The 25,670-nt window shown below is 31.8% G+C and overlaps 3 protein-coding genes across 6 annotated transcripts; all 3 read left to right on the top strand.

The window, feature by feature from the left end:
• Positions 1–1,339: 1,339 nt before the first annotated feature.
• On the top strand, positions 1,340–6,642 carry LOC108454201 (MAR-binding filament-like protein 1-1). Of its 2 annotated transcripts, none has more exons than XM_017752579.2 (5): positions 1,340–1,793; positions 3,795–3,878; positions 4,228–4,310; positions 4,430–4,567; positions 4,725–6,642. In XM_017752579.2, exons 1-5 carry the CDS (start codon positions 1,514–1,516, stop codon positions 6,429–6,431), a joined length of 2,292 nt encoding a protein of 763 aa, XP_017608068.1. In that variant the 5' UTR covers positions 1,340–1,513; the 3' UTR covers positions 6,432–6,642. The 2 variants fall into 2 exon arrangements, with proteins under 2 accessions (XP_017608068.1, XP_017608069.1); XM_017752580.2 differs by having other exon boundaries at positions 3,795–3,866.
• Positions 6,643–7,978: 1,336 nt separating this feature from the next.
• On the top strand, positions 7,979–11,647 carry LOC108456663 (uncharacterized). Of its 2 annotated transcripts, XM_017755236.2 has the most exons (4): positions 7,980–8,372; positions 8,452–9,093; positions 9,877–10,103; positions 11,135–11,647. In XM_017755236.2, the coding sequence occupies exons 2-4, from the start codon at positions 8,870–8,872 to the stop codon at positions 11,140–11,142; spliced, it is 459 nt and encodes a 152-aa protein (XP_017610725.1). In that variant the 5' UTR covers positions 7,980–8,372; positions 8,452–8,869; the 3' UTR covers positions 11,143–11,647. The 2 variants fall into 2 exon arrangements, with proteins under 2 accessions (XP_052874968.1, XP_017610725.1); XM_053019008.1 differs by lacking the exon at positions 11,135–11,647 and having other exon boundaries at positions 7,979–8,372; positions 9,877–10,377.
• A 3,864-nt stretch (positions 11,648–15,511) lies between these two features.
• On the top strand, positions 15,512–25,409 carry LOC108456662 (coatomer subunit beta'-2). Of its 2 annotated transcripts, XM_017755235.2 has the most exons (26): positions 15,512–15,706; positions 16,073–16,093; positions 16,216–16,277; positions 16,371–16,425; positions 17,618–17,654; positions 17,779–18,104; positions 18,206–18,337; positions 18,430–18,578; positions 18,802–18,870; positions 19,202–19,352; positions 19,460–19,525; positions 19,658–19,846; positions 20,200–20,340; positions 20,433–20,507; positions 20,616–20,792; positions 20,895–20,986; positions 21,092–21,208; positions 21,594–21,708; positions 21,866–21,937; positions 22,424–22,620; positions 22,705–22,798; positions 23,408–23,514; positions 23,791–23,917; positions 23,993–24,107; positions 24,659–24,725; positions 24,977–25,409. In XM_017755235.2, exons 1-25 carry the CDS (start codon positions 15,704–15,706, stop codon positions 24,676–24,678), a joined length of 2,709 nt encoding a protein of 902 aa, XP_017610724.1. In that variant the 5' UTR covers positions 15,512–15,703; the 3' UTR covers positions 24,679–24,725; positions 24,977–25,409. The 2 variants fall into 2 exon arrangements, with proteins under 2 accessions (XP_017610724.1, XP_052874967.1); XM_053019007.1 differs by lacking the exons at positions 24,659–24,725; positions 24,977–25,409 and having other exon boundaries at positions 23,993–24,557.
• Positions 25,410–25,670: the final 261 nt, after the last annotated feature.

Here is a 25,670-nt window from a genome sequence, read left to right on the forward strand (position 1 = left end):
TTTTTTCTTTCATAAAATAAAAATTCTATGTTTATTTCTTAAGTCTTAATATGATTTTATAAAGCACTAAATATGATTTTTTTTCCATAACAAGCATGAACTATTATCACGAACTAGTCAAGTTTCTTACAAATGCAAGTAACAATGGATAGTGAGAATGAGCGATTCAGCTTATTTTAGTACTAGACGGAGAGTTGCTAGATAAGCTGGTTTGAGATGGTATTAGATGAAAGAGTGGCAGAGTACGAGTTGAAGAAAGTAGGAGAGGAGGGTGAAGGGTCTTGGTGCTAGCCTTAAGCCTTTAGGCTTTATATACTCCTAATGTCAGTCCTGATATGTCACATGTCAATGTTTTATAACGGGTGGGAGGCAAGTGGCCAAGTGGTCTATGATCATTAAAGTTCTTTTAATCATTTTGAGTGAGACATGATAGTTGGAGTATGATGTGACAATTAATGATTGAGATTCTCTTGATTGTTGATACAAAGGGTTCCAAAGTATAATTTTTAAGAGTAACCTAAGTGGCGCTTTTGGACTGTTCGTAAGTTCACTATTTTGTCAAAACGGTTGAGGTATAACACACTTTTACATATGACATGTCAGATTTACATGCATGAAAAATATAATTATATGGATGAATTCAGCAATTGGATTATTAAAATATAATCATAGGAAAAAATTTATAAAATGACCTAAAATCATGTTAGTTTTATAGAGGTGTAAGTGGATTTTTTCCCATTTAATTTTAATTATTTTAGTAGTTTTTTAGAGATTTACACTTATTTATTTGGGTAAATTTATATATTGGTACTTGAACTCGGCTTAAGGTTTAAATCGTCACCTAAAGCTTTATTGTTCAATTAGTTATTTGAACTTGACTTTAATATTTAATTTGATACCTAAAATTTATTTTGGTCCAATTAGATACTTAAACTTGGCTTTTTGGTTCAAATTGTCACCTGAACTTGGTTTTTTTGGTCCCAATTATTACTTACAATAAATTACTTATTTGAACCAACTTGAACTATGAAACCAAATTCAAGTACTATTTTGAATAAAAAAAAGTCAAGTTAAGGTAACTAATTGGACCAAAAAAAGTTTAAACACTAAATTGAACATTGAAACCAAGCTTAGGCACCTAATTAGACCAAAAAAAAAGGTTAGGTACCAATTTGAGCATTGAATCCAATTTTATCAAGGAAACCCATTTAACAAAATGCAACAACCTTAGGTACCTAATTGGACAAAAAAAAACCTTCAGGTACTAACATGTATACTTATCCGATTTAATTTATTTTAAATTAAAATAGCGTTTTACCGGTAATTATCACTATTAAAAGTGGCGTTTACGTCTTTTCAACAAACTTCCACTGAACAAAGGCGAAAATCCTGCAACATGGGAAGGCAGTAAAGAAATATCGAACTAAAGAAGAACAAAGCTTCTTTTCTTTCATGGCGTGCTAAAGAACAAAAAAAAAAAAAACCATTCCCCAAAAAAAAAAAGAAAAAGGAAATGGGTTTCATGATAGGGAGTTCTTGTTATTTGCAAGCTCCCGTTTCCAATTCTCAAGTACGGTTCCCATCTTCTTTATCCGTTTCCTTTAATATCAGAAATGGAGAAACCAAGAGGAAGAGGTGGAAGACGAGAAATTTCAGGCCTCCAATGGCTTGCTTGACCCATGAAGACCCAAACGATGACGTTTCCGGCAAGAGGAGGGCTGTTCTTCTTGTGGGTATTTCAATCCTTCCTTTATTGCAACTTAGATCCCAAGCTCTTGAAGGCTCCACCTTAAGTAAGCGAGCCCCATTTCTTTTATTATTCAGTATGTTTGATATATATTTTTAATCGAACTATTGGATTTTATGAAATGGGTTGTCTCCAATTTCATTTCAGTGCCTTTGGGGGGTAATGATGCTACTAGGCAATGTTTTAGTTGGTGAATTGCCCTTTTTCAAATTTATCATTTGATTGCTTTTACAGATTGTAGATTGGTTAATCATATATATGTTTAATTTCTGGTTTAAGCTCAGTTTTCATATTGGTTCTCTTGTTCTAGTTAACTAGAATGGTATTAACCATTTGCTTTAATTAAGTTATTGCATTTTATTAAATGGGTTTCCTTTGTTTCTTGTTTCTTTACCCATCAGAAGCTAGAATCTTGAGCAGCAAGTTATTGGAGTGATCTTGCTTTTGGCCCGTTATTTCTCGAATCTTGATTTCAAAAGATCGATTTGTATTTTTAAAAAAAATGTAAATTGTGTGATAAAACATATATAAATTCTACTTTTATGATTATATTTCCCGAAATCCGTGGATTTGTTGCATGCTTATTTGATAGTGAATTTGAAAATACTATGGATATTTGTGAATCTCAATTAATATTTAAACATAATGCGTGCATTTCGTTCTCACAATTTAGATTGTAGAAAAAATCCAAATCGAAATCCAAATCTTCAGTTCATGTTCCCGAATGCAGCATCTTGGAATTTATCAAATCATGGTGACATATTATTAATTTGAAATTAATATTTTATGTTTTTGCAGTGAACTTAATTCATATCACAGTAGATTGTGGATATATAGGCTTTTTAATGACTGGTTTTACTCAAGTGATTGCCAACCTTCATCTATTTAGTGCTTGCTTTGTGCATATTTCATCTATTTAGGCTTTTAACACAGTGAATGGAAATTGGTTGGCTTAGTTATCCTATGCGGATGGAATTACATAATCTTATGGAGATGGAGAGGATTGGATAATCTAATGAATAAATTTTTTAAAATAAGATGAGATTGTTTTTGTTATGCATGCACCGAAATAAGATAAATCAAAGGTCGTTTTGCCCTATCCTAGCCTTATTGTCTTTCACTTGATATACTAGTTGCTTGATTATCGAGCTTATGCCGTTTGTTCCGCTCGCATTTCTTCAACAGCTATTGTTTGCATTGAGAGTATGGACATTTAATGTTTTTTGCTTCTTGGAATGATGCTCTATTATAATTTTGTTCACTTATAATCCTTTCAGAACTTCTTTTTGTAAATAAGATTGTTTTCTTGGAGAAATCCTATAAGATTTTGCTTATGATTGTTCCATAACTGTATTATAAAACTAGGTTCAAACATGGACTAAAAAACTAGCCTTTCCCATTCTGATTAACTTTGTGACTCTTACTAAATGAATCTGAATCCTTTTGGAAAGAGAAAAGACAGTAGTCAGCTTCACAACGAATAGCCTTCTCAGCAGTAGTTTCTATAAAGTTCCTTCTTACTGTCTTGGTTTTAAGCCAACCTATGCTTTGCCATAGAGTTAGGTAGGCTTCTACTGCTAAAAATGATTTCAGTTTTGAACCAGGAGAGGAGGGTGAAGAGATTTTATTAGGACTGGACTTAAAGCTCATAAGGACCTCATAGGGAAACCTTGTATCCAATCTGCCTATAATATATATGTACACACTTTGGCTGCGACGATAATACTGTTTGATTGTGCTCTTCTGAGTTCTAATGACATCCTTCTTCCTTTCTATAATACTTTTGTTGTTGACAGTGTAATGCTGTGTTTGACATCTGTTTTCACTTTATATGGTATTGATTTTGGTAGAAAGAGAACCAGTATATGCAATGTGTATTTTCATTTCTGAAATCTATCTTTGGTAGACCTCTGGAAGGTTCTAAATATAAAAATGATGGGCATGCAAGATCAACTTCCTCTTTTACTGTTGTCTAGGAAGATAGATGGTAGATAGATCAAGCTTCGGTGATAAAACACTGAGACTGCTAAGACTTGTAAACTTGCAGGGAGAGAGAGGCCGAGAAAGAGTAAAAGTCTAGAAGAAGGAACTAGAGAGCTGCCGACGGAAGTTGCTACTGGTAAAAGCACTGGTGTGGTTTCCCTTTGCTTAATTTCTTTCATTCACCCTTACTCTGATAAGATTTAACATTTATTGCCATGATACAGTTGAGTAAAATATTTAATTATTCCCGTCCCATTCCCCTAAAAAATGAAGGACCAGGCGTGTCATATATTTATATGTGTCTGACATCGGTATGCTCAGTATTTTCTATGATTCTCTATGTAGTTGAGGATCTTATCCCCATAGTTATTTTTGGAAATGTATTAGACACCGGTAGTTCAAGAAAAGAAGCCGGAGAAACATAGCCTTTTAATAGGGTTGATCTAATATTAGTTTATGCTTCTTCATTTTATGTTCTTTGTATTTGTCTATTTCAGAAGAAAGTGACGTAAACAAACCTGAGGAAAGCCAAATTACTGTATTTGAGCTGAATAAACCAGAGGAAAGCCGAAAGCTGGAGGTCTGAGTCTCTCGTACTTTATGTTCCCACCCAGTTTATTTGCTTTTGTTATGTTTACCTCGTGATTTTGCGACTTTCAAGTTTCAAAACTTCTAAACGGGGTTACCTTGTATGGACAGGAATCATGGGGAGATTCACGATCTAACCCCTTTCTGTCCCTCCTAAATGGTCTTGGAGTATTTGGTGCCAGTGTGCTTGGTGCACTCTACGCTTTGGTTCAGAAGGAGAAGAACACAAACAATGAAATCCTGGAATCAGTAAGTCATCACTTGAAGTTATGGGAAGAATACGAATAACAAGAAGTCTGTTTCTTCTGAAAAATGCTTTACTTTATTCAACTTCCCTTACTGAATGTACTTTTTCGTTTTCCTGGATTAGTTTGCTATTAATCTTGCATTGATTGGAAAAATGCAGATAAAAATCGAATTGCAAGAAAAGGAAGTTGCAATTATCATGATGGAGAAAGACTTTGAGTCAAAGCTATTAATAGAACGGGAAGAACGAACCAAGCAACTCAAAGAGGCAAAAGAAGAACAGCTGGCTTTAATGGATCAACTAAATTCAGCTAATAGTACAATTACCGGCTTAGGACGTGAACTTAATAATGAGAAGAGGTTAATTGAGAAGCTTAAAGTTCAAATAGACAGTCTTCAGAATAACCTTTCGGAAGTCGGGGAAGAGAAAAGGTCTCTCAAACAAGAGCTGAAGGAAAAGCTCAATTCCGTTGATGTCCTACGAGAAAAAGTTAACTTGCTTGGTTCAGAACTTAATGATAAGGAAGTTAGTATTCAAAAGCTCAGTACTTTACTTGCAGGAAAAGAATCCGAGTTCAAGAACTTGATCACTACCTACAAACAAACCGAGGAAGAACTTGGCAAAGCACATTTGGAGATCAGCAGTCTGAAAGAAGAATTGCAGAGAAATCGAAGTGAACTCGAATCCGAAAGTTCTTTAGTTGATGAATTAAATGCAAGGGTGAGTTCTTTAGTGGTTGAAAGAGATAATTCTATGCGGGAGTTCGTTTCTCTTCAGGAGGAGTACAATGATTTGAAACTGTTGTCTGAAAATAAGGCAGTGGCTGATGCTAAGCTTTTGGGGGAAAGAGAAAATGAAATCCGGCTGCTAAAGGAAAAACTCGAGCTTGCTCTGAACGATGTGAGTGAAAATAAAACAATTGCTGCTGATTTGAACAAGGAAAAGGAAAGCCTGGAGCGAGCACTGGAGATGGAATTGCACGGTGGAAAGAACCTGAAAGAAGAACTCCTACTTGTTGAGGAAACTCTTTCAAAGTCCCGGAGTGAAGTTTCTTATCTGTCTGAACAACTGAAGCAATCGAGAATCCATTGTAAAGAGCTTGAGTCTGATGTTTCAAGGGTTACGACCAAGTTTTATGAAACTAAAGAAAGACTGCAAGCCAACCTTGATGAGGCAAAACAAAACAGTGTAGTTCTGGCCAGTGAACTCACAACTACAAAAGAGCTTCTGAAGAAAACCTTGGAAGAGCGGCAAACTTTTTCTCGTGAGTTGACTTCCATGACCGAAAACCGGAATACCCTTCAAAGGGAATTGATAGATGCTTATAAAAGAGTAGAAGCCATATCCAGTGATTTGAAAGAAGAGAAAAAGCATGTTTCTTCATTAAACCAGGAAAGACAGGCTTTAGAGAATCAGATTGTGAAAGACAAGGAAGCAAGAAAATCACTCGAAACCAACCTGGAAGAGGCTACCAACTCACTCGATGAAGTGAACCAAAAAATATTGAAACTTTCCAGAGATCTGGAAATCGCTAATGCTAAAATATCGAGTCTCGAGGATGAGAAAATGGTTCTCTATAAAACACTTACCGAGCAGAAGAATGCATCGAAAGAAGCTCGAGAAAACATGGAAGATGCTCATAGCATTGTGATGACACTGAACAGGGAAAGGGAGAGTCTCGAAAAGCGAGTGAAGAAACTCAAGGAAGAATTGGCTTCTGCTAAGGGTGAAATATTAAGGTTAAGAAGTCGAATAAATTCATCCAAAGCTCCCGTAAATGATCAGCCGCAACAGAAAGATGAAACCGAAACAAAAGTCACTGTAAGTGCAAGGAAAAGCAGAAGGAAAAAGGGTAGCTCACAGTGAGGCCAAGAACTCATCTTTAAGTAGTGGTAGTCTGTATTGTACTCGTATTGGTTTTGGCACGGAACGGAATGACGGCTTCTTCCAACTTCGATCCTGGGTTCTAATAATCTTCTGACAAAAAAATTCACAATACCATTTTCTATTAGTACTGTATAAATCCGAAACCGAGGGAAGCAAATGCAAATTAAGGGAATTTACTTTTGCATATAAAGATCAATTGTTTACTTTTGTACTGATGAAATACTAACACGGTCATTATTTTTCCCCAACAATGATAACATCAACGTTTATATTGCCTGCTTCAACTTTTTATGGTTTTATTTACTAACCAAATCTAACTTGCAGATTAAAGATGTGAATATTTGTGTAGTTGAATTCTAGAACAACCAACACTTGGTAAGGCACAACGGAAATACAAATTCTAAAAGGATTAGTCTAACTGTAAAACGAATATTTTAGGACGGTTAAAATATGTCTTTGACTCTATGTACTTTTTATAAGTTTTGGAATTTAGTTTTATACTTTTATTTTGATATATTTAGTTCCTCTATTTTTAGATTTTAAAATTTAAATTCAACTGTTAATATTGTTAAAATAATTATTAAATTCATGTTAATTATAACATCATTCTTTTTGTTTACATATTTATCAAGTGATTTTTTTAATTTCAAAATGTCACGCTAATAAATTTAACAAAAAATTAATAATGATAATCAAATTTGAATATTGAAATCTGAAAAGTAGAGTGACTAAGTAAAAGTATTAGAACTAAAATTTTAAATTTATAAAGAGTATAAAGACCTATAACCACGAGTGCATGAAATCTTCTCACTCATAGAGTGTTTGATGTTTTCACTAGCACATAGTAGACAAATAGTAAGATTTGAACCTAATGTAATCTAGTTTTAAATATTCAATTTTACTGTTTTAACTAAATTTTTATTTGATTTCCATGTAAACTTTTAAAAGTATACATTTTTGTATAATTTTTTTTATTCATCCTACTTAGTATGTCATAATCTAATTAGGAATTTATATTATCATTTTGTCAATAGAATTTATAGTTAGAGGCTTAATTTTTTTTTTTCTGAGTTGAGATTAAGCAGCGTGCTTTTATAAGAGCTAAAATATAATTTTACTATTCTATTTATAATTTTAGGAATAAATCAAAATTTTATTAAATTTAAAAGAATCAAATTATAATTTTATCAGTTATTAACTTAAAATTATATAAAATTTGAAGAGAGATCAGATTCTAAATTTCATCGTTAACAGCCTCTGCCACCTGATTAAAAAGAAGGTTAGTTGTAACTTTTGCATTTCATTCGTTTCGATGCAAAGGATCTTGTATTATTTGAATGGATAGGATCTTTTAGTTAAATTAATTGGATTGAAAATTTATTGTGAGATCAATTCAAAAAGTAATTTTGAATCAATTAGATTGAAAATTGATTCAATCAATTAAAATATTGATTGAAGGATTGAATTAAAAATTTATTATTTTTAAAATTTTGTAATCGATCCAATTAATTCAATAATCTTACCAATTTGATCCCCGGAATCTACCGACACATCCGTACACGCTACTCATTCTCAGAACACTGTCTATATCCCTAAACTCTGCAGGAGTGCCGAGAGCGAGAGGAAAAGGAAAAAGCAGAGCGATCACAGTGGGAGTCGATCCGAAGCCAAAAGCGCCAATCCACTGCGTTATGCTTAATATTATATATTTAACAAATAGATACAAAAGACCTCCAACAACGTATTTCTTTCCCTTTTTATTTTAAAAAAATATAAAAGCTTCCATCCTTCTCCGAAATCAGTTCCTGGAGGATGGAAGAGCCGAGGAAATGTTTATAATAGGTGTTAAAAAAAATAAAAATTTGCAGAATTTTTCGAGATATATTGCTGTTCAACGTCTCGCTTGTACCAATCTGGACGGTTAGTTTCAATAATTTATTTATTTATTTTTCTATTTTTGATTGGCATAAAATGGAAGCCTTTTCTTTTTTATTGTCAGATTCCCTCACAAAAACGAGAATTCCAGATTTGGGTTTGTTCTCTCAAGATTCACTGATTTAGCAGATCCGAGTTCGTCAATTTTCTATTTTGGGTGCACCGAAAATTGAACCTCAAACTCGATTTTAGCATTGATTTTCATTCTTCAAAAACCTTTGTTCGTCTTTAAAGATCATAGGCCATAGCTAGTGAACAAGGCTCTGGGTCTTCAGTAACTTCGAAAATTTTCAGCTGGGAAACCTATGATTTTGCTTTAATCCTTTTAATTTCCTAAGAATTGGGTGGGAACTAGTTTTTTTATTTAGGATTTGAAGCTTGGTTGTTAAGGCAAATTCAGTATAATATTGAGGAATTGCTGTGGGAGGTTTTGCTGATCTGGGGATATTTGTAATTTTAAGAGGGGTATTTCAATTATAATCATGTTCTATGGGGCGGTAGTATGGGATCCTTGGCTTATTGTAGCCCAAATTGTTTGCCTTCAATGTCTATATTACCTTACTCTTGGAGCCTTCTTGTCATTCCTCGTCGGCACCCGTGTTTCTCGTCTGAGTTTGGTCTATTTCTTCGACTTTGCTACCATCACTACGTCCACTGTTACTGGCTGGTGTGTCATCGCTTCGTTTCTGCTCAGCTCTATTGCAGGGTGAGATCATGATTCCCATCATTTGCTTAGCTATCTATGTTTCATTTGTATGCTTATCTTATTTGCATCTGCAAGTGCAGAGTTTTGAAATTCGTCTTATGGAATAAACAGTCGGTTTCTGTCTGTTGCTTTTTAAATGTATGGTTTATTAGATTTACTTGAATATAAACAATTATTTTCATAAAAGGAAAATGGTGCTAAAACTAGTTATTATTTTGCTCAATTATGGCCTAGCCGCCAAACATATTAATTGAAGAATCATTGTGTTTCCTACTGTTTGCCTCACCAATGTACTCTTCACTGTTGTACTCGTCCTTATAGCACCTTCAGATGATAAGATTAAACTGAAAAATGATTGTTTTTCTCTTATTCATGCTTGATTATAGGTTGTACAATGGGGTTGGATCAATGTATAGATTAAATGGTAGACGTTTGATGTTTGGTTGGTGTCATTTGTTTTATGATATGTATATTTTTGTGATCCTAAAAGCTAAGATTTAGAAGCTTTAATTTTGAACTTCAAACATGAAAAGATTGAATTTTAACATTTTTCGAATATTAGTAGCTAAGCTTGAATGTTGTCTAGTATGAGGGAGGGTTTATTTAGTTATAAATTAATGGCCTGAACCTGATACTGTCTCGGTGAATGTTGACAAGTATTATTTTATTTGTTCATGCAAATAATATGTTGAAGTAAAATGTAATATGAATTTTAGAGAGAATAATTCTAGGTTCTAAATTTAGCTCATTTTAACTTGCATTTTTTTTTCTTTCGATCTGCAGAGCTGGTTACATGCTTTATTTGATTGAAAGGGCAAAAAAGTGCTTGGATTTTGCAGCTACCCTCTATATTATCCATCTTTTTATATGCCTAATATATGGAGGTTGGCCTTCCTCAATAACATGGTGGTTTGTGAATGGTATTGGAGTTGCAGTGATGGCTTTGCTAGGTGAATATCTGTGCATTAGACGGGAACTCAAAGAGATTCCAATAACGCGATACCGATCAAGTAAGGAATATTTCCTATATATGTCAAAGTGTTTCAAAAGATAATTGTGATATGAAATAAACCAATTTTTTTTATTTTGTCTATCTTTTCTTTTTTGGGACAAGTGTTGCTGTGGGATTATTGGTGCCGGGCTTCCAACTTTCTGTCTCGAATTTTGTGGGATTGCTATTTGTTTTCCATAATATATTCTGTTTGATAGTTGGTCCGCACAATTATTTTGTTTAGTATTATGCTCAACAGGAATACGTGGAATTATCACACGAACTTATATGAATATATTGGTGCTAAGTCATGTTATTTCTATTTTTGGATGCTACAGAACTGGTCTCTTATTCTCTTATTCAGACTTAAGGGTGTCGGGTACGGGCTTATATCCAACATGGATGTACTCAATTTTTTTCTCTTTTTTTTTTTTTTCCTTCATATATTTGAAGAATCATACTTCCATACCCATTGCCGAATACCTGTCAAATACAGGTGCCAGACATGGTATGTTAGCAAAAATAAAGTAGGAGCAACGTTTTCCTCTTGTGTAGACTAATGTATCCTGCATTATCTCTTCCTCTCACATTCTTTTCCTTCTATACAATGTTTTAGGGAATTGTCATTTTATGGATGTAAAATACCTTGCGATCTTTTAAAGAAATTATCTGGATCTTATCTTTGAATTCCGTTTTAGATGATTTAAATTGAGGGGCAAATTTTGCATTTGCAGAGTAGTTTTATAGCTTGCAAGTGCTTAGAAAGCGTTGCCTACATAGTAGAAAAATGTTTTATTGGATTTGTATCAATGAAACTCTCAAAGGCATTTCCCGAAAAATAAAATTTCCTTTTAATGCTTAACCCATGTTTGTTAAACGAAGATCTAGCTCATGTAAGAACTGAAATGGGTCAAATACATTCAGTTCTTTAGTCATTGATCCAAGACCATTCTTGTTTTTCCGGCTTGAACTTTAGTGTACTGCTATTGCATTTCTTTTTTGTCTTTGGTTTACAATTCTTATTTCTGGATTTGAAACAATTTCATGCAGATGTTTGACTGCCAAAGTATCAGATGCAAAGTAAATTCTTTGCTTTTCACTGCTACGGACTACAGAGGAGCTGAATTATATACTTACCAAACTGATCAGCATCCGGTGACGAGAAAGAACTAGCTTTAGTTACAGAATCTAGTTTTAGTGTTTCTGGATATAATATAAGAAGTGTTTCTGAAGATGATCGAGAGCAACTAAGAAAATTTTTGATAGTGGTGCTGAAGCACAATTTGAAGCCGGATCACATAAGGGTTGGTGATCATTTTGTGTTTGAGGGAGATCTAAATCAACTATGGGTGGCTTTAAGAACGATGGTATGCTGCTTTCTGGTACTGTTTATCTGATTTTATCTCGGCATAGTTGCTCTATATTACTAAGAGTCAAGTGTGAGTAATAGATATGAATATGTGTCTAACACGGGTATATCTCAATCTTTTCTTTCAAGTTTTTCCATATTATATCCTCATACCCCATATTCAATATAGTTGGACATAGATATTTTAAGAAAAATGAAGAGTTGGAGTTTGATTTGTTTTTTTCATTTATTTAATACAATTGTTTGGTTGAGTTTTGCATATGATTTTAAAATAAATTTGAGTGTGCACTCATTGATAAATCTAACTCTGTTTAACCTTGAAACTAGCACGGAGGATCTTAGGAGTTAGATTGTATTTTGTTTTTACTTAAAAAATTAATTTTGTACTTTAGAAAAAAGAATAAGTTAATTTTTCTGCTAAAATTTTATTCTTTTTTATCATTAAAAATTGACATAATTGATAAAATAATCAGATTGTGACACATAATGTGTCACTTTTATCTTCGTCGACGTACATGGATTAGTTTTAACAATAAAATGAATAAAAATTTTAACGAAAATATCAATTTACACTTTGATTTAATATATATAGATTAATTTATTTATTTTTGAGTAGAGTAAAGAAGATGTAATGCAATTATTAATATAGGGTTTTATAATAATGACGATTGTAGGACACTTTAAAGATTTGGTGTTTCAGTATTTTAGTTCAACATAAGTTTTTTATGGATACACCTTTTTGTTTACATTGGAGTTCAACATTTTACTTTTAGGTACTGTTTGGAAAATTATATTGTAATCGAATTTGGATGTAATTGGTTTTAATTAAATAAGGTTGGCGTATTTAAATAATCATTATAATTGGTGAATTCTATTAAATTGAGTGTTTTTATTACACTTTTATGGGAGGGTAAAGTTGGAGTAATTACACATGTAATTACATACAAGTCTAATTTTTAAAATTTATTTTTATAGCTTATAAAAATTATATTATAAGCATGAATATGAATGAATATTTAGAATTGTTATGAAAAAATTATTATATCATAATTTAAAAAATATATATGTTATAAAATAATGTGTATTTTATAATGTTATAACAAAAAGTTATATTATTTAAATCATAAAAATTTCTAAAGTTATGGTTAAAAATTAGTATAAAAATAATTGACATGTTATAAAAGTGTTATAGTATATTTATTTATAAAAATTATGGTCAAGTTTGAATATAATTTATTTACGTGTTCATGCTATATATTATAAAAATAATATATTTATTTATGAAAAATGTTATAGTTTTTTTTATCTTAATTTATTTATAAAAATGATTTCTAAAGTTAAGGAAAATTTTATAGTATTTATAAAAGTGTTATGAATATTTTGAACAACATATAAATTTTTTATAAAGATTATATATTATAAATTTTATATTATTTTTTATTTAATTTACATGTTATAAAAAGGATTTAACCTAACATAAGTTTTTTCCAAATTAAATTTTTACAATTAAAGTTATATATTATATGATTTGTAAACTCAAATATTATCAGGTCGATATTAATTATACAAATAGAAAAAAAAATTTGCACCATATTGTAGGGTATGATATCATTTGAGAGAATGATGCCTAGACATAAGTACCATAGACAGCTCGCGAACTCTTTAATTTGAGATATTCGAGACTTCGAAATGTAATTGAGAAGACATTTGTTGTTCTAAAAAATATTTCTCATATCAACATCTTCTTAGTTGAATTGTACTGACATGTTGCGTATTAAATAACTTCAATTATAGGAAGAATTGAGATGATCTATACTTTCTAAAGTACATGGAATAAGGAGATTTTAATAATTCTAATGATACAAGTTTAAATTTAGACAGTGATCAACTCGATTAAGGACTAATATATGATGATAAGTAACCTATATTAAATATTAAAAGGTAATAACCCAACAAATATGCACTAGAATAATTAAATAAAATCGCATATGATATTTATTTTCTTGCTCTTTTATTAGTAATCATATTATCAACTACTTTTTTAGACTAACATAATATATATGACAATTTGATTTTAATTTTTGTTACTTATTTAGATTTTTTTTATCATACTAATAACTTTTAATAGTAATTAATATTTTTAAAAATATAAATTATGTAACTATGTAATTACAATTTGTACTATCAAATATGTCTGTAATTATTATGATAATAATTATATTTTCATTTAATTACTCATGCTATCCAAACAAACTCTTTAAGGGTTTATTGATCCAACATTTGATTTTAAGGTTTCATTGATCCAAATTAGTTTATTGAAATTTAATTTGTTTTCATTTTTAAAATTTAAATTTAATAAATTTAATATTAATTATTAATATTGGGTTGATATTTGGTACATTAGCAATGTGTTTTTTTTTATTTCACAAGTAACCTTAAAAATTAACACGTGTCTTTATTTTTAAATATCTATTTTTAAAATATTTTATTATACCATTATAAAACATTTGTCAATGCCTATAACAAATACACTATTAATATACTAAATACTTACATTTAATATTATATTAAAAATATAATAATTGATGAGACTTACAATCATTTGAATTTAACAACTCAAATTTGTTCAAAATAAGTTTAATTGAGTTTATTTGAAAAAAATCAAATTCAATTGTGGTAACTATTTAATTAATCATTTATCTTCTAAAGATAAATATGATTGTTGTTATCACATTCGATTTTTGTATTTAAACATTAGTTTAATTAATATTTTTAATTAATACTATAAATTTTATTATACACTTACCGTAAATATATAATATAAATATGTGTTTATATAATTGAAAAGTAATAAAGTGTGAATGATTAAAATTAAATAAAAATATCCAAATAAAACTTAATTGAGTGATAAATTAAAGATTTTACTAATGCAAATAATTTAGGTTCAAATCTCACTATATATATTTTTACTGATTTTTCTTAAATGGAAAAACTAAAATATTCTTAAAAATACACTTATTTTAATTATTGAAAAATATTTCCGTAATTTAACAATTGAGTTGGTGACCCGATTGAGGGTAACATCAACTCAATAAAATAGTTAAATAATTGTATAAATTATGCTAAAATAAAATATTTAGTTGGACTTATTCATAAATGAACTTTTATAAAAAGAGTAAACTACAATGTAACTAAACCATTAATAAATTTATATTTTGATTATTTAACTTCAAAAAGTTATAAAATGGTCATTGAATTATTCAAAAGTTTTCATTTAACTTACCGAACTGTTAAAATGTTATTGTTTGGCATTCTCTGTTCACACCGCTTGCACCAACCGAAACCTCTTCTCATTCTCTTTTACTATTTAGTTTATTATTATTATTATTATAAAACAACTTTTAATGTGATAAATCTACGAATCAAAATTTCAACAACTTTCTTTTTGATCTCTAACATTAACCGTCAAATCGACTTGAATCTAAAATATGTTTTTATACTAGTTGATGGATAATAATCTATTGTACTAATTGTCGAATTGTTGCTTGAAGCTTGATAGTTGAACTTTAAAAAAAAAAACTTAATAGCCCAGTGACTTTAATAAAAACTTTCAAATAATTCAATTACTTAAATGAAAACACTTGAATTGTCTAATGATCATTTTGTAACTCTTTAAAACTAAGTAACCAAAATATAAATTTACTAATAGCTTATTGATTTTATATATAATTTACTCTATTTAATTCTATTTTATAATTTCCTGTAGTATGATTATTAATATATTTATATTTCTGAAATAAGCAATATGTCTCGTATGCATCTTGAGCGCAATAGAGACAGTGAGTGGCACTTCAGTAATTTTATTAAAAAATTAATAATTTATTTCGTCTTCTAATTTTATAAAAATTATTTTAATTTTTATTTCTGGAGTCATTGAACTTGTATCTTTTCCAGGTAGATAAAATTTCAGTATTTAATTAGTTTTTGAAATTCAAAATATAAAATTAAATGTTAAAAGGAACTAAAATAATTTTTTACAAAATTAAAGGACCAAATAATCATTATACCATCTGTTAATTCCAAAGCATCTTAGCGGAAAATTTTATTTTATGTTTTTTTTTCTCTCATACAGAGAAGAGCTCTCTCTCTCTCTCTTACATTACACCAAAACAAAAACCCCTTTCTTTCTCTACATCAAAAGCGCGATCTCGATCCCCACCTTCTTCATCTTTTTATTTTAATCTGAAAAAATGGTAAGTTTAATTTCTTGATCCCTTTGATTCCGCTCTAGATCTGGTTCAAATCTCTTTGATTCACATTCATTTCTCCAATTTCTGTTTAACATATGGAACTTGAAACGGGAGGACTTTTGAATTATGTTTGATTCGAGTTTGGAATTTCTCCGTTTTCATTATCATTTATGCGGCAGGGATGGAGAGTTAGGGATTTGAATGTAGTTGAGATCTGCTCTGTGATTTTTTTTTGGAGTCTTTGGAATTTAGATATTAATGCGGCGATTATGAATTTTGATTTATTGATCTCTTTTGAACGGGTTTGATTTAAGATCTGTTGCATGGTTTCGACTAATAGTGTGGTCTTTTTTTTCTTGTGTTTAACAGCCACTCAGACTCGAAATTAAGGTATGTGTTATTCATTTCATTTGAGTTAAGTTTTATCTGTGGATTAGATCTAGTTATTATTATTGTATGAGTGTTTGGTAAATTTTGTGAGTAATGCTCTTAATTGGTGATATTTGTATCAGAGGAAGCTTGCTCAAAGATCAGAGAGAGTAAAATCTGTAGATCTTCATCCAACTGAACCATGGTACCTCTGTCCTATATTGAGATTTCCATTTATTTGAACATTAATTTTTAAAGTCTGAAGGCTAAATTTCATATGTTCTAATTGTTATATCAGGATTCTAGCAAGTTTGTATTCTGGGACTGTTTGTATCTGGAATTACCAGTCACAGGTACGGGAGTTATACTGATTGTCGTAATGCCTGCAAAAACTAGAATTTTTTCCGTCTTCATGTTAGTGAAATGCCAGAATCTGGAAAAATGGGCTGATAATTAGATATATTTAATGGTTACAATTAGTGTATAAAACTTAGATAACTTTTTTGTTTATTTTTTATTTTTTACTTACATTTTTTCCATAGCATATACTTTGAGTTGTGACTAGGAGAATCAATCGTGAAACATTAATGATTGAGCTTGAATTTATGTTGCTCTTCGAAGCATGGTTTTCGCCCTCTTTCATATGCACTTCTTTGGTTTTATTGGAATGCTGTGTGAGAAACTATGGCATATTAGATGATAATTTTCCCTTAAGATTTTTCTCATGGAAGTCCATTAGTTTGAGTAAGCCTTAATCTGGACTAAATGTCCATTCTGCTTGAACCAAAGGTTTATTCCTTTTTAGGTACTTGGTTTTTAGTTGTCTTCTTCTTCAGAAACAGAAAAAAATTATCTTAGTTACCACACCGAAAAATGTGTTATCAGAACTTACTCATAACTCTTTACTTGGATCACAAATTTCTTTTATATCAGAGAAACCATAGGGCATAAACTTGTGCTGCTTATCTGGCTTTATAAAAAATTATGCATATTGAATTGACTCTTTCTTTTCGGCAGTTCTACCATGAGCTTCGGCTTAAAAAAAAAGCTTTTACCAAAATATCTAAGGATTTACCAAAATTTCTAAAGTGTTAGAAATTTTGGTAAATCCTTAGATATTTTGGTAAAAGCTTTTGCTAAACAATTTTTAGTGGAGCTCACCCTAGAATTTCCCTTTTTATTAGGAGTGATCGGTTTCTTGTTCCATCATTTCTTTTATAGTAAAAGTTCTCTCATTTTAGTCTGACTCGTAAACTCATTAACCCGAACTCTTTAGACTATATAGCTATTATCTATTTCTACTTTATGATTAAACTATCATCTATAGTTTCATATAAGCACAGCTACTAGCTTAAATTCTGTTTAACTCTAAGAAACATAGAAACATGTATCCATTTTAGTTCTATGTATATGGATGTGACACTTGTCCTTTATCTTTGAAATCTTTTTCTTTCTTTTATGAATGATACATCTTTTGTTTACACTTTGACATAATTCTTTCACTTATTGTTTAGTATTAACTTTAACTGTCTTTGGTGCACACAGACCATGGCTAAATCTTTTGAGGTCACTGAGTTGCCGGGTATGTATTCATTTGTGTTTACAATGCACTTATCTCTGTCTGATGATACTACTTTTCAGTTTCTGTTTTTGTCGTCATAAAGTCATTATTATTCTCTGAAGTGGTTGGCATCTTGTGTTTGCAGTTAGGTCGGCCAAGTTTGTAGCACGCAAACAGTGGGTTGTTGCTGGAGCTGATGATATGTTTATTCGTGTATACAATTACAACACCATGGATAAGGTCAAAGTATATGAGGCACATACTGATTACATTAGATGTGTGGCTGTTCATCCTACTCTTCCATATGTGTTGTCATCATCTGATGATATGCTCATAAAACTTTGGGACTGGGAGAAGGGTTGGGTGTGTACTCAGATATTTGAGGGACATTCTCATTATGTCATGCAAGTGACCTTTAATCCCAAAGACACCAACACTTTTGCCAGTGCATCTCTTGACCGTACTATAAAGGTATAAAACGTCTTTTCTGTTTTTAGTTTTCTTTTCACAGTTTCTTTCTTCATTTGGTATAACCATGCTAAGTTTTCCTTGGATCTGTTTGAAATTTCTAGATATGGAACCTTGGCTCTCCCGATCCAAATTTTACTTTGGATGCCCATCAGAAAGGTGTAAATTGCGTTGATTACTTTACAGGTGGTGATAAGCCCTATCTAATTACTGGTTCTGATGATCACACTGCTAAGGTATGCAGCTAGTTTTTACTGTTAGTGCTGTTATCTTCTGATCGTAAGTAAATCTTGAGGAACTATTCATGGATAAATTCTGTGGATGGCAGGTATGGGACTACCAAACCAAGAGTTGTGTTCAAACATTAGAAGGCCACACACACAATGTTTCTGCAGTTTGTTTCCATCCTGAACTTCCAATTATTATTACTGGTTCTGAGGATGGGACAGTTCGTATCTGGCATGCTACCACTTATAGGTAAATCTTGAGATAGAAAAATATTTCTGGTTGAGCATCATTGAGATAGATGTAGCAATTCATGTTTGAGAGTCACATTAGTGATTTACCGTTAATATTTCTTCCTTGCATAAACTTAAGTGTTTTCTTAAGATACTTTTATCTTAATAGTCTTTAATGTATGCAATGAGATTTTAAAATTTCTTCAACTATTTGACTTCTTAACCAATTCATTTATTTTCAGGCTTGAAAATACCTTGAATTATGGTCTTGAGAGAGTTTGGGCAATTGGATATATGAAAGGTTCACGAAGGTAATTTCTTTTGGTTAAATTCTGCAACAATGTTATGTTACGTTTATTTATTTTTTAATTTCAGATTAACTTTTCTCTAGATTATTTATTTATAATCATTTTTTGGCCATTAAATCCTAATGTAAGTCCTATCTGCTCAAAGAATGTGAGAAATTAATTAAAACTGTTTTTCTTTCAGGTTAATTATCCTGACTTATTTAGTTACATATTTTTTTCTGCGTGTAATATGAAGATGCTAGAGTTCTGAATTGAGATCTTGGTTAGTTTATTTGACACTTCTTACTTGATAATCAGCTACAACTAAAACTACCAAACTCTTTCCTTCCTACAGGATTGTGATTGGGTATGATGAAGGAACTATTATGGTGAAAATTGGCCGTGAAGTACCTGTAGCAAGTATGGACAACAGTGGGAAAATCATATGGGCTAAGCACAATGAAATTCAAACTGTGAATATTAAGAGTGTTGGAGCAGATTTTGAGGTAGTTTTTTGTTTAAGAAATTTTCCTTCGTCATTCATGGCTTGGCTTTCAATATTGGGTTTTCCACCTTTAGGTGATGACGTAAGCTTTTTTGCTTTGGTTCTTAGGTTTCTGATGGAGAAAGATTGCCCTTGGCTGTCAAGGAATTGGGCACCTGCGATCTATACCCTCAAGTGAGTCATACCCCCATTTAAATGAATTTTCGATTAGATTAATGATCGCTCCTAATTTTTATTTTATTTTTGTAAGTTGTATTTATGTTTTGATGTGTACATCCTTTTACCCTTTTATCTTGTTATTCTCAGAGCTTAAAGCATAACCCAAATGGGAGGTTTGTTGTTGTTTGTGGAGATGGCGAGTACATCATATATACGGCTTTGGCGTGGAGAAATAGGTCATTTGGTTCTGCATTGGAATTTGTTTGGTCATCTGAAGGCGAGTATGCTGTTAGAGAAAGCTCATCAAAGATCAAAATTTTCAGCAAAAATTTCCAGGTTCGTGCTATTTTATCATTTAGATGGTTCTTATCTTAATCTAAAGTAGTTATAGAAAAAAGTATGTGTACAAGCACATTCTGTTTTCGCTTGTTAAAAGATATGTTATAAGCAACAGATTAATTTCAGCTGAAGAGCTGGATCAAATAGAATGAAAGAACTTTGGTTAGGGTAGGGGATTTCAATTTTCCTTTTTTTTTTTTTAGAAAAAAATTATTTTAAACAATTGACTGATTGCTCTTTAATCGTATAATGGTATTTTGCATTGTGATTGTTAAGGAATTTTATTTAATGCAATGTTTTAGCTTCATTTGTAAAATGTAGTGGTCTTGACTGAGATTTAACATTTCCAGGAAAAGAGGAGTGTCCGTCCAACATTCTCCGCTGAGCGTATTTTTGGGGGTACTTTATTGGCGATGTGCTCCAATGATTTTATTTGTTTTTATGATTGGGCTGAGTGCAGGTTGATTCGTCGAATTGATGTTACTGTGAAAGTAAGCTGAAATAACTCTTTGAGCCCCTTTTGTTTCATTTTGGCTACCTTGCATCCTAAAACCCTTATTGCTTTGTGTTTCTAAAATGTTAGAATCTCTACTGGGCTGATAGTGGTGATTTGGTGGCCATTGCCAGTGATACATCTTTCTATATTCTAAAGTATAATGTAAGTAATCTGCTTCTTAAATCTGCAAAACCTTTTTTACAGACTTGTCTATTAAATTGACACTTCTTACAGTTATACATAACTAAATTTGATATTTTCATCTTGCAGAGGGATGTAGTTCAGTCTTACTTGGATAGTGGAAGACCTGTTGATGAACAAGGAGTCGAGGATGCATTTGAGCTTCTTCATGAAAATAACGAACGTGTCAGGACTGGCATTTGGGTTGGGGATTGTTTCATTTACAACAACTCTTCATGGAGACTTAATTACTGTGTCGGTGGAGAGGTATTGGCATTCTTTTTATCCTTGGCTTGAAAGGTTCAATGTGTTTATACTTTGGTTTGTGTAGGTTTTGATGGTTTCATTTTGATAATGGAATGATTTTAGGTGACCACTATGTTTCATTTGGACCGTCCTATGTACTTGCTGGGATATCTTTCAAGCCAAAGTCGGGTGTATCTGATAGACAAAGAGTTTAAGTGAGTGGCTAGTTGCAGCTATTCTTTGGTCAAAATGAAAAAATTGTTTTGCTTTGAAAATACATTATTAACGCCTATTTGCCCTTGTCTTGTCATATTGTGCAGTGTTATGGGGTACACATTACTTCTCAGCCTAATTGAGTACAAAACTCTTGTGATGCGTGGGGAGTTGGAAAGGGCCAATGAAATTTTACCTTCAATTCCCAAAGAGCACCATAATAGGTATGTTTACACCTTTGAAATATTTTCCTTTCATTCTTAGAGATTATTGTTGACTATCTTTCCTTCTCTTTTCCTTTGAAATATTTTGAAGTTTTTGGTTCTTAATTAGTCATCTGTGCTGAATATTCATGCCTCTTGTGGTTGGATTACGTTTTCATCTATGGTAATATCTGCCTCATCTTCATGCCTTTAGAAACCTAGAATTCCAAATCTAACCTGACTCCTATGTATCTTACCAAAAGCTGGTCCATGTTCCTTTGTGTATTTGTTCTACTCCTCTGAAAGCCTTTAATTTAAAATTTTATTAAATTCATTTTCTCTGTTTTTAAGTTGTGATTATTGAAAATTTTATTAGATTTAATTAATGGTTTGCCTTGATTTATAGCGTGGCTCATTTCCTGGAATCACGAGGTATGATAGAGGATGCTTTAGAAGTAGCTACAGACCCTGATTACAGATTTGAGCTTGCCATACAGCTTGGTAAATTAGGTATTGCTAAGGTAAGAAAGTTGTTTAATTGGTTTGGGGATAGAAATATGTTTTCATAGATCCTTTTTTCTGGAATCTCTGTATGATATATTCCATTTTGTATTAAGCTTGATTACGCCTTTTAAAAAATTTCCTATATTCACTAGATAGTCACTCACTATTGTGCAGGAGATAGCCACTGAAGTTCAGAGTGAGTCTAAATGGAAGCAGTTGGGAGAATTAGCTATGTCCACTGGAAAGGTGTCGTGTATTCTCTAATTTGCCAAATTTGTTTCAGTTCCATCTCTTTCTGTCGTGATTGTCATTCTTGATTCTCCCATCACTTTTCTTGGTGGCTTCTTTTGCTGGTATACTGGTATCATGAAGTTGTTGCAAATCACAATTTGAAAATATTCATTGCGGTTGCTCTAGGAGTGAAATCTGTCTTAAGGTTATGGGAGTAGACAGCTTTGCCTTTCAATAAATATTTCTAAATTTGTCTGAGCTTTTTGCTTGGTAGGTTGTTCAACTGGTAAATAAATTGGATGAAGACCATTTCTATGTTTGGCTAGTGTCTTGTTTTATGCTAATGTTGTACATTACATTTTACTGATGTGGACATTGAACTTTAATACATGAACTAACTGTTTGTTTTAATGTTGCTCTATGAACATACAGGTTATATAAATTGTTAGTTTCGATAACTAATAATATCTTTTATTAATTATGCTAAATTTGTCATTACAGCTACAAATGGCTGAGGAATGCATGAAGCATGCAATGGACCTGAGTGGTTTACTGCTGCTTTATTCCTCTTTGGGAGATGCAGAAGGAATATCAAGACTTGCATCCCTTTCCAAAGAGCAAGGGAAGAATAATGTTGCTTTCCTTTGTTTATTCATGTTGGGTAAATTGGAGGATTGCCTCCAGCTTCTGGTGGAAAGGTAATTCCTTATCAAGTACCTTAAACAGTAGACTGGCCTTCATGTTTCCAAAGTTATGGATATATTGAAGGATTCCTTTTGCAGCAATCGGATACCAGAGGCTGCTCTGATGGCACGATCTTATCTTCCAAGCAAGGTTTCAGAAATAGTAGCAATTTGGAGAAAAGACCTCAACAAGGTTTGTTGATGTGCTTGTTTCTCAGTTGTCTTTTTTTTTCGTGCTTCTTTATGGGTTGGCTTAGCTGTATTTTCACCTTTTGTTCTTTTCATTCCACTTGTTTGATTTTCAGAATGGTTGTACAGATTCAAATTATTGCATTTCTTTAATCAGTAAATATAACACTATTTTTCTTTCTCCGTTCTCTATTATTTCTTTCTGAATCGTGCATTAGTATTGTATGTGAAGTGTATCTTGACTTCTTGCCTTTTTGGTCAAATTGATGGCTAATATTTTTCTGAAAAATATTTGTCTGAAATTCTGCTTATAGAGCTTTACATCTGAAAGCTAAGGACAACAATCTTATTCTTTTTTGCAACCAGTGCAGCAGTTTAGTACCGCCAGAATCTTGGTGGGAATCTTTTTAATTTAATAACTCATTGGTCGTGGAGTGTTTTAAATATCCTTCGAAGTGGTCTTTAATTTCTTTGTACCCTTGCAACATGAATCTGTTGTACTTGTATGTTTCTTTGTCATCATACTCAAAGCTATATGCCCTAACATTCTTATGTTACTGCTTAATGGTTCAGTTTGCATAAATATTTTGACACTACTTTTACGCATCTGAAGGTTAATCCAAAAGCGGCTGAATCTTTGTCTGATCCTGAAGAATATCCCAACTTGTTTGAGGATTGGCAACTTGCTCTTACTCTTGAATCTCAAGTAGCAGAAACAAGGTAGAAATCATGATCCCTTCTGTTACTTAGTTGTGTTATTTGTTACCAATTTTCTATCCAATGTTATTAAAGAGGATTTCTTTCTCTTATTTTAGTGTTACTGATTCTGGTGTGATCTCTTTGTACAAAGCAATTTTAGTTTGCGATTGTGTTTGGCCTTTCTTGGTTGCTCCGCAGTTTTTTTTTTTACTAGCGTTGTTGTGGTTGAAATGTCCTCTTTTTTTTTTTTTTTTTTGTCTCACATGGATATGCTCTTAACCTTCAATTTGGTTATAGGGGCATTTATCCTCCTGCCGCAGACTATTTGAAACATGCTGATAGATCACATATGACACTTGTGGAGACTTTCAGAAACATGCCAACAGAGGAGGAGCCTCTTGAGAATGGTGACCTTGATCATGAGGTATAGCGTTCATATCCATCTGTTTTTCTTTTATGTAGGCAACTTTTGACATAAAAACTGCTTTGATATGATCAGAATCTAGAAGATCAGAATGGAGAAGAGGGTAGCCAAGAGGAGGCTGTTGTTGTGGATGCTGATTCGAACGATGGTGCAGTGCTCGTTAATGGCAATGAACCTGAAGAAGAGTGGGGTACGAATAATGAAGGAACCCCGTCAGCCTAAAAGCAATTGGTCGGGGCAGTGTGAAAATCCAAATTTTGTCTCTGGTGATTAATTGTTTCTGAAATGCAATTTCTAACCTGTTTCTCTTTTGGGATTCTCTGATGAGTCGTTTTAATCTTGTTTGTCTTCGGGATTTGCTACATGTTTGGTTGCTAAATAACTTGATTATGATATTATTTATAGCCCTTTTTTTCTCCTTTCTGTATCTTTCTCGTATTTTACAAATTTAGGTCCCAAACTTGGGCTAGAAATAGTTTATCCGAGTCTGATGCCTATTAGTATTGACGAGTATGATGCGCATCTATTGGCTTCTGATACCTTATATTCCCTGTAACTGTTATCATCTAATTTGTGTTTCTGCATCAATTTGTTGCCATCTAGCATCAAACCAATAATGATACTTCTTTTTTTTCTTTAATTCTACCATAGAACATTAAAGCTTGTTAAATTCTTTCCAATTTGGTGCTTTCGGCAATTCTGTAATGCCTTGATTCTTATCATCTTTTCCCCTATTGGCAGTGCTTACACCGGATCACTAGGTTCCGTTAAGACATTCAGTTCGAGCTCTATTCAGAACATATTTAAGGTGAGAAACCATAATCATTGTTATTATTTCTTAAAGGAGAAAACATTATTAGTCATATTTTTTTTCCCAAATAAATCTAGAATGGAGTACTTCATTAGTTTTAGAATTTTTGTACCGGATTTTGCCATATATTAGAGATGCATGCAAATCATTTTACTTTGGAATAAACCCACGACACGAGTAATAATTTAATCAAAAATATGGTTTGATTTTTCTTTTCCACCGTCGTAATTATTTTATTTAACTAGCAGATTTCGACCTAGACAGATGTGATATTAAAATATAGAGATGGCTGATTGTCTTGCGTTCCTGGAGGTTTGGTTTGGATCTATCTACAAAAGCACATTGAATTTTGGGATGGGGGCATAATACAAAGTATTTTCAATTAAGCGTTCCAGTTATGATATTAGATTCTTGGCCTTTTGGGTTTTTAGCATATATATATATATTCTTTTTTTTTTTCTGAGGCATTTTGGTCCAAGATTTTTTATTGTGCCATTGTGAATGTAGAAAGAACTTGAGAATCTTAGTGATGATTTCATTTAACCAAATCGAGTTGAGCCCATTTTATGTTTGGTTTTAAATTTTAGGTACACTATTTGCCTAGTTGCCTCGCTCAATATCAGAACTTGTATTGTAAAACATATCTACATAATAATAAATAAAAAACATTTTCATGTCATATATCATATTGTGTTTTCCTATTCGTTTGTCTATATCTATTCAATTCTTTTTTCAGATAAATCATGTTAAAAAAATATATTTTGAGGCCAATTGAATTTTAGTTCGAACGCAGGTTTTTAATGACGGTACGGTTTTAAAAATGTAATAAATGACAATGTTCTAATTTATTATTATTATTATAAAAGTGACGCGATACAATGTTACTTTTTCTCAAAACTCTCCCAACCCTTTCAATTTAAATTACCAATTGAAGTTTTAGAA

This window comes from Gossypium arboreum, chromosome 9 (assembly GCF_025698485.1).
Source record: "Gossypium arboreum isolate Shixiya-1 chromosome 9, ASM2569848v2, whole genome shotgun sequence".
NCBI lineage: Eukaryota > Viridiplantae > Streptophyta > Magnoliopsida > Malvales > Malvaceae > Gossypium > Gossypium arboreum.